General features: G+C 39.9%; 1 protein-coding gene across 1 annotated transcript; it reads right to left on the bottom strand.

The window, feature by feature from the left end:
- Window positions 1-4744: 4744 nt before the first annotated feature.
- LOC115751366 (1,4-dihydroxy-2-naphthoyl-CoA synthase, peroxisomal) lies at window positions 4745-7672 on the bottom strand. The gene is made up of 9 exons (XM_030689259.2): window positions 7334-7672; window positions 7127-7249; window positions 6669-6770; window positions 6372-6410; window positions 6167-6265; window positions 5870-5917; window positions 5639-5734; window positions 5259-5381; window positions 4745-4997 (listed from the first exon to the last, which is right to left on the bottom strand). Exons 1-9 carry the CDS (start codon window positions 7604-7606, stop codon window positions 4881-4883), a joined length of 1020 nt encoding a protein of 339 aa, XP_030545119.1. The 5' UTR covers window positions 7607-7672; the 3' UTR covers window positions 4745-4880.
- Between the last annotated feature and the right edge of the window lie 1455 nt (window positions 7673-9127).

The following is a 9127-nucleotide window of genomic DNA, read 5'->3' as shown; positions in this document are numbered from 1 at the left end:
GGGGCCATTTGGGCCCGTGGGCCCGGAACCGGCTCGTTGACCGGCCCGGAACCGGCCTGTTGACCGGCCCGGAACCGGCCCGTTGACCGGGCCCACGGTTCCAACCCGGAACCGGCGGTTCCGGGCCGGTTCGAACCGCCCAAAAATAAAAAAAAATAAATAAATAAATAAAAAGTGGGCCCGGGCCCCCCCTTCCCCCCCCTTTGGGCCGTTGCCAACGTGCAACGGCCAAATTGGCCGTTGCTTTACATTTAAAAAAAAAAAGAATTAAAAATGATTATTACCTATAAATGCATATGCTTCCCCTTTCATTTTTGTCACAAATTCTCCGAACAATCTCTCGAATTCTCTCCGAAATCCTCTCAAATCGCTCAAATTCTCCCAATTCTCTCAATCCCGACTCAATTCTCTCAATCGGATTTCCGATCAATTCTCTCAAAAATAGCAAGTGGAAGCGGAAATGCCGACAAGGGCAAGATGGCTATGGGAGATTCCGAGTATCCCATTCATGAATATGATCCTCGTGAGTATGCAAGTTGGGAAGACGACGACGATAATATCAACTATGTCCCGATTCCGAACGTCGAGCACATCCCAACACAAGAAAGTCTTCATCCTCCCACCGGTGTCGAAGAAACGTCAACGGCAAATGAGCCGGAACGGAAGGGCCGAGATAATACATCGGACTTGTGGCTATACTTCGACAAGGTACGTGATGAAGTCGAAGGTAAGTATAATGTAAAATGTAAATATTGTTCGCAAACATATAAATTCACGAAAGGAGACGGCTACGGAACATTCCGTCGGCATTTGACGAAAAAACATCCAACGCAAGCGGGGATCGACAATACGCAACAACAAATTTCCGAATACGCCACTTCTAAGCCTCATCCTTTATTTCGTTTCACCGAAGCACTTTATAAACAAACATTAGGTGAATATGTTACCCTTGATCATGCTCCGTTTAATACTGGTGAAAATTTTAATATGAAATATTTGATAAATACTGCGTTGGTTCCGCAAGCGCCAACTATTCCAAAAAATACTCTTAAACGCGAAATTTTTCATCTTTATAAAAAAGGAAAAAAATCTTTAGGAAAATTTTTTGCGGAATTCAATGGACGTGTGCATATAGGTAGCGATATTTGGAGTGATCCTTGGCAAATTCATTCTTATATGGGTGTCACGTGTCATTGGATAGATGACAATTGGATGATTCAAAAAAGACTTATTGCATTCCGAGTTTTTGATGAAAGCCATTCGGCTCATAATATTTATAGAATAATTAGGCAAGTTTTAGAAGAATATAATTTAATAAATAAAGTATTTTCAATTGGTTTTGATAATGCCGCCGCAAATACCGCTTCCATTCCCGAATTAGAAAATATTTGCAAACCCACTTTTGGCGGACAATTTTTTCACATTAGATGTGCTTGTCATGTTTTAAATTTATGTGTACAAAATGGTTTACGAACTCTTGACACTTCTCTCGCCCCAATAAAAAGTGCAATTAAATTTTTATGGAGTCGTCCCCAATGTATGAAATCATGGGAAAAATTTTGTAAACAAAATGGGAGAAGGCCAAGAAGATTTCCAAAAGATATTCCGACTCGTTGGAATTCTACGTACGAGTTGCTTCGGCAAACTTTTGAATATAAAGATTTATTATGTATGTTTATTTCACAAAATATTCCCGAAATTACTTTACTTCCTCAACATTGGGACGTTTGCAAGAAAATTTTAGATATTTTGAAAATTTTTAATGATGCTACTAAGACTTTATCTGGTATTTATTATCCTACAACGCATTTATTTTTAATATAGTGTGTTAATATTAGTAGTGTTTTTAGTGAATATGAAAAAGATACCGAATTAGGTCAAACTATTTTAGTAATGCGAGAAAAATGGTTGCATTATTATTTGCAAATTCCTCTTGTCTATCTAGTTTGTATTGTTTTTTATCCACGTATTAAATTAGACGGTTTACAAGATTATTTGAATGTGTATTATCATGATTGTTTACATTTGGATGATTCAATAGATATTTCAAATATATTAGAACATGTTAAAGAATCTATAGTAGCATTATATGGAGAATTTTGTAGTAGATATGATTTAAGTGATTCTGGATCTTTACAATCTACCGCCTCACGTAGCGAAGGTGGTAGTTTACTTAGTAGAGGGTATAATATGATTAAGAGTAGGCAAAAAAAAACATAAAGGGGCAACAGGTAATATTTCTGAATTAGAAAAATATTTAACCACTCAATTTGAGTTTCGTGATGCGTAACATAGTACAGATTTTGAAATCCTGAAGTGGTGGAAGAGTCACCAAATCGAGTATCCAGTTCTCACCCTCATCGCTCGTCAAATATTAGCAACCCCTTCTTCAACGGTTGCAGTTGAACAAGCATTTAGTTCTGGAGGATTAATTTTGGACTCTCGCCGTTCAAGATTAAGCCCGGACTCTGTGGAAGCTCAATCTTGTGTCGGCGATTGGACGAGGGCGAAATATCGACACCAAGAGTTAGATCGTGAACACGAATTTTTTAGCGATGATGTTGGAGATACCACCGCCACAGGTACCACAACGGGTAGCGACGATTGACGATGAGGTAAGTTGGGGTTCTCAAAGGTAAAAAGAACTACATGGGCTTTGATTCTTCTATCCCCAAAAAGATATATAGGCCGCTTAATGATAATTCATTAAGTTCAAGCCCATTCCTTCTTTTTTTTTTCCCATATTTTATTACAATGTACAATTTAATTGTATTTTATAATTTATAATTTATTATATTTATTTTATTATTTATTATTTTAAAAATTATTATTAAAAAGGAATCGGAATGAACCGCCGGTTCCGAAGCGGAACCGGAACCGGCCCGGAACCGGAACCGCCGGTTCTCGAACCGGAACCGGCGGTTCCACCGAACCGGCCGTGACTACATTGCCCCATTGCCGATGGGGCAGAGGCCACAAGCAAGAGGGCACCCTTCCACATATTTTTCCTTTCTTTTTTTTTTTTTTTTACTTTTTTGTTGTTTTTAATTTAATTTAACTAAAAATTAGGCTAAAATTGGATTTTGACGAAAATGCCGTTGATCAATCGGAATATTTAGCTAGTCAGCCGACATGTGTGATCAAACCCTTATTTGAAACAAACATGGCCACTTTAGGCTCTTATTTAAAACAAACATGGCAATTTCATGCCCTTATTTGAAATAATGATCACTTGAGACCCTTATCTAAGAAAATGACGACATTTCGGGTTCTTATTTGGATTTTTCTCCTAAGAATTATAATTTAAAACAAATAAATAAAATAAGGAAAGAATAAATACAATTTTGTTTAAAGAAAACTTGAAAGTTAAAGCAGATTGTGGAAATACTAGCATTGATATACGGCTCTCCCTTATGTGTGGCCAACTTTACCTAACTCACCAATTTTCATGAAACTAGTTTTCCTGTTTCATATATGACCATGCCGCTGCCATAGCTAATTATTACTGAAATTTCATATCTAAATAATTATTTTTATCCTTAATTAAACATGACTTATTAAGCATTAAATTCAGTTGTCATTTTAGAGTAGTTACAACCGGCAGACATAAGAGGAAAATGATACTAGTAGTACAATTCCAAATCATGGAAATGTATGGTGTTTGGACTGATTTTCACTTTTCAAGTTCTACTTTTTCCATAAATTTCGTTGGGTGTGAAACTGATGTCATATGTAGCTATGCATTGTCATTATAGAGCTGCAATAGTCGTTGCAAAGAATAAAGCTTACAATGGCAAGAGATGGTATAGGATCGAAACATAACACTAAAGAAGCTATCGAAACGTGGAATCCTATAGGTTGTGTAAAGCCCGATCCTTTAACTAAACCTTTGAGAAGGAAACAAATAGCTTGGGGGCGATGAAACTTGTGCCAGTTTGAAATATCGACAATGATAGCAATGAGAGAAGTACACTAGAAGTGTCAAAAGTTATGAGCGACGTTCACTTTAATGTCAAAAGTTTCTGCCGAATCACTAAAATGCGAAAAAATGATAATTTAAGTGTCTTCGCGAGAAATTCTAGCCAAAGTTATTACATGACATTTATAATTAAACTTTTAATTTGACGTGGTAAATTTTTTGGAAGATACAGTCCACATGGATTTCTAAAATTAAAAACATGCTAAAAAATTAAAACAACAGCCAACACATATATGTGTGTGTGTATATATATATATAAGCACTCGTTGCCGCCGGTGAGAGTGGGGGATAGCCTGCGGGAGTCGCCGAGCATGCTATTTTATTATTATTATTATTATTATTATTATTATTATTATTATTATTATTAATTTTTAGCTTCTTTTTAAATTTTTAATTATTTTGATCTAATTAATTTTGTATTTTGTACTTTTTAAATATGTTTTTGAAATGTGATCTTTTTTTTATTGCTAACTAGACCTCTGACGAAATGCGTCGATTTCAAATATTAATAATAAAAAATGCTATGTCGGATTTTCGGCCAAGAAAATCGGAGTTGACACTTAAGTGATCGGCTTGAGTAATCCAACGAAAATTTTTTGCATTAAAGTGAGCGCCATACATAACTTTTGACACTGTACGTATCCCGAGAGCAACCTAACATATGTGATTGAAAATGCTAAAAGGAAAAAAAAGGAAACAAAGCCGAAGCATAAAATAATGAAACAGGTAGCGAGAGAGGGGATAGGGGCGTTTAATCCACTCTAGTTACAGCTACTGAATGAACCTGTGTGCGGCATGAGAAGAATGATATTCATAAGCAAATATTGGATAATACGGTCGTACATCGGGACCTATTCGTACACACTCGGCCAAAAAATAACAAGTACAGAAATTACGGTTTTCATGGCAGTCGAGGGAATTTAGAGAAATCCGGCCGCCTCTGCTGCATGTACGCTGTTTTTCCCTCGTTGCCTTCTTCGGTTCCATAGAACAGAAGTGTTGCATCTCCACCCAGTTCCTAAACGAAGGGAAGGAAAAGAAACAACAGACTTGTTACGACAACATGAAGTATCATCAACTATCCGAAGCTTGATTAGCTATGCTGACATGTGAATGAGGGCAGACAGCTCTAAAAGGTTCAACTGCTAGATGGGACTGAAACGTGTTTGTAAGGCCCGTTGAACCCAACATTGGAATGCTGTCGGACTCTTGACAACATGGATGGTAATAACTGGAACAGACAAATATATTGCTTCATAATGTGTGTGACTGAAGGTACCTGAAGCCCTGCGTGGCCATCATCGACTGCATTAAGGGCTGATTTGAGCACCCTGATTGCCGTCGGGCTATTTCTCAGTATCTCTCTGCACCACTTGATTGTTTCCTGCTCCAAATTCTCTAGCTGAACAAGATCGACAAATCATTAGCATTGCTTAAGTCGGTAAACTGGATGGCCAAGGGAATGTGCCTAGTTCATCCGCGTATATATTGGAGTCTAAAACACGATGAGAATGCTATTAGGACTTTGCACGCTATACTTTTGTCCTAGTAAACAAGATTCAAGCACGGATCTGCAGTTCTTCCCCATCCTCATCAGTTTTTAGTTGGGAAGAAACTTATGGACAAGTGAATACAATGAATACAGTGGAATGAGCTCACCGGCACAACAACATTAATGAGTCCCATCTTCTCTGCTTCAGAAGCTGTATAGAACCTTGCCAAGAACCACATTTCACGTGCCTTTTTAGGGCCAACCTGTTTGTTCATATTCATGCCACAAATTTCTTATGATGCAAAAGAAAAATGCGCTCAACAGTAATCCATCCAAAATTAAGAACAAAGAAATAGACATGACATGAAAGCAAAGACAAGTTCATCCATAATGCTCACCAATCGAGACATGATCGAACTTCCATAACCAGCATCAAAGCTTCCAACCTCAAAAGGGGAAAAACACGAAGAGTTAACAGCATAACTTCATGACTTCATATTGAACAAATGGAATAAGTTGAAAGGTTGTCAGTTTAGCTTAATTATAAAGGTTACATTGTGCTATACAACATTAAGAAGGCGAAAACAACACGGTACCCTTTATCAAAAGCAGTTATGGTAGTATGTCCTTCTCACCTCAGCATCACTGAAAACTCCTTGCTAGAATGAGAAAACATCTAGACAAGTTATAAGTACCTTAGGACCGGTTTGACCAAAAATAGCATTATCAGCAGCAATTGTGAGATCACAGACCATATGCAGAACATGTCCTCCTCCAACAGCATAGCCAGCAACCTGAATTGGTAATGGATGATAATATAAACCCCATCGCATGTAAATTCACCAGAGAGAAAATGGAAATTAATATGTGCACTGAGAGTGAAATAAGGATAATATTTACCATTGCTATTACTGGCTTGGGGAGACGCCTAATTTGGACCTGCAAATGGAAGCAAATAAAACATGAAAGCCTGCTTTATATGACACTCGAGAAATGGCGCGCCATGTTTTTCTTTGCATGAACATGACGTGAGCGGCCGTTTCATTCATGTGAAAGGAATAGAGACGTATAGTTTTTGAACACTTAGAGTCTGAAAATTTTGTACCAGGAAGATTCATCGACTGAGAGAGTGATGACATTGGATTGGCAAATGCACCCACAGAGTTTGACACAATTTGGCCAAGTTAACATCATTACCTGCAAATCCAGGACATTTAGCCTGCCGACATCGTCGGGATCAGCATAACCATCCTTCGTCCTCAAAGACTGGTCACCACCGCTGCAGAATGCCTTGGTTCCCTAAACATCGTGTGTGTTGAAGAAACAAAATTAGGCATTCCACGACCCTGAAATTCACTCAAAGAATGAGCCACCAACACTTTGATGTGGCTTAGATTGCACATGTGAGACACTAATTTCATGAGCAAAAGACAATGCATCTGGAAGTTGCACGGTTCATGATGAACTCTATTTTTAAGACTGCCCCATCAAGTTTTTTCAAGCCGTGAATGAAGAAAACTAGTTTACTCGGCCAAATTTAATCGCGAACCCTGAATTTTCGGAGCATCGCCAGCTCTGTTATTACCTTCCACTTTTCCAGGAAAGTGTGCGAGTTACAAGAAGAAAATCAAGATATTACAGAAATGAAGGGTTACCTTTCCAGTGAGAATGATGACCCCAATCGAAACATCGTCTCTCGCATCGCTAAATGCGCGGCTCAGCTCCTTGACCGTCTTCGGTCTGAACGCATTTCTTCTCTCCGGCCTATTAATCGTAATCTGCACAACACCATTAAAGGAGAAGGGCATTGATAATGAATTGATGATCATTCACTGCAGCAATGTTGACCACACGCTTAAAACCTTGGCGATGCCTTCGCCGACAGCTTTCTCGTAGATGACGTCTGTGAACTCCTGGCCCGACCCATCGTCCGCGGCCCTCCACGCGACTGGATGGCCGGGGACTTCGCCGTGAATGCGATGATAGGCGTCGTTCATGGAGGCGCCGCCACAGGGCCGACCGGAGACAGAGGACGGCGAACCCTCCGGGGCGGGATCGGGAGGGGACAGGTGGTTGGCGACCGCAGCGACTCTCCTCGCGACGGCGACCATGCCCTCGTCCGACTTAGTCGCCATCGGAGGAGGAGGTGGTGGAAGCAGTCAGTAGCAAGTGGAAGCGCGCTCTCTCTCTCTCTCTCTCTCTCTCTGTCTTTTCTGTGAAAAGAACGGATAAGGAGGCCATTGTCGACCTTCTGTTTTGTGGGTTTTGGATGATTGAATAAGGGCGATCGTCAATTCGTCACCTTCCGAGTGGATCGCGTGAAGAAGGGGACAGTGGGGAGCTGGAACAGTGGTCGTGTGTTACGACGACAGTTACAGTTAAGACAAAACAGGAGAATAAGAACGTCGAAATGCGTTTGCTTTTGCTCTTAGATTAATGTGTCACAAAATTCACTAGTTTCTTCGTAGAATCGACATAAAGACAATTAATTATCTTGATACTATGGTACTTATAGGGGTATCAATCGTTGAAGTCAATTCAAGTTTCCATGCTACTCGAATCGATCCGAACGTATTTGATAAATATGTGTTCTGCCCAAACTGAAAATACAACTATTTCTATTTTTTTTTCTTTACTATTGATTATCTTCTCATTGAAACCCCCCTCTCTTTATCCTCTCTGCCGCCTCTGTCTTTCTCCTCTGCCATGCTCTTTCCTCTCTTGGTAGTCTTTGAATTCGCTTCCTCCATTTGAGCACTCGCCTCGCCTCGCCGGAGCACAAGAAAGGCCTCAGCGATGACATTGTGTGACGGGTGGAGGAGCGGCTGAGAGACAACGAGGGAGACTAAGATTCTGATCGAGGTGCACACGATAAGGACGCGTTCTTGGTGATGGAGGTCCCGACCCGAAATACCCAAAAATGGGTCGGTTCAGTTCGGTCCAATTCTTGTTTTGTTTTTGTTTTGTTTTTTTTAAACCCCTCTAGGACATATAGTACGATGTGTTAGAATCAATGATTTGTTGATAGGTAGGTGGGCCGTAATTTGATGAATCAAAATATTTATTACTAACCCAAAGACATTATGGGAGTATGACTATTGGATGATTTGAATTGCGAACCAAAACAAATAATTTGAATGTAAGTACTTTCAAATGTTTAAGGTGTTTTTGTGTCATCATACGGTTCATACTAAAAAGCGATTAAGTCCAAAGTTCAAAAAGTCGCACCAAACAAAGTGCGCATCCATAAAAGTATGTGGTTCTTCGTCATCTTTAGACTATTAGAGACGGCAATGTGCTTTCATGATGGATTAATCAGCAAAACTGGACTCCCTTTTCCATGGAAAAATGCTTTGCAATCCATTGAAAAAGTCTACATGACTCCCTATCAAACCAACAGATCCAGCACAGTTATTCCCACCAAATCACAGCCGTCCAGATTGAGATTTATCCAACGACTAAAAGTTGTCCCATTCAATCCAACGGTGAACGATTGTTAGAGCGCGATATGAGTGAGCATGCATCGGGGCCCGCACGTGTAGTGCCGAAGACGTGCGAGCTAGCGTTGGGCCTGCACCGTGCAAAGCGCACGCTGGCCCGGCCTAGCATTAGTCGGGCGCCAGCATTTGCCATACGTGTTGCCGGGAGCTACCAAG

This window comes from Rhodamnia argentea, chromosome 1 (genome assembly GCF_020921035.1).
Source record: "Rhodamnia argentea isolate NSW1041297 chromosome 1, ASM2092103v1, whole genome shotgun sequence".
NCBI lineage: Eukaryota > Viridiplantae > Streptophyta > Magnoliopsida > Myrtales > Myrtaceae > Rhodamnia > Rhodamnia argentea.
This window is presented reverse-complemented; position numbering and strand designations above follow the sequence as displayed.

Bases quoted from the DNA above. Each gene is read 5' to 3' on its own strand.
- LOC115751366 (XM_030689259.2), bottom strand. From the start codon at position 7,606: ATGGCGACTAAGTCGGACGAGGGCATGGTCGCCGTCGCGAGGAGAGTC. The intron at 6,411-6,668 runs GTAATGATGTTA...TTCCATTTGCAG, and splicing joins TAAATGTCCTGGATTTGCAG to GTCCAAATTAGGCGTCTCCC. The intron at 4,998-5,258 runs GTACCTTCAGTC...CCCTTCGTTTAG, and splicing joins ATGGCCACGCAGGGCTTCAG to GAACTGGGTGGAGATGCAAC.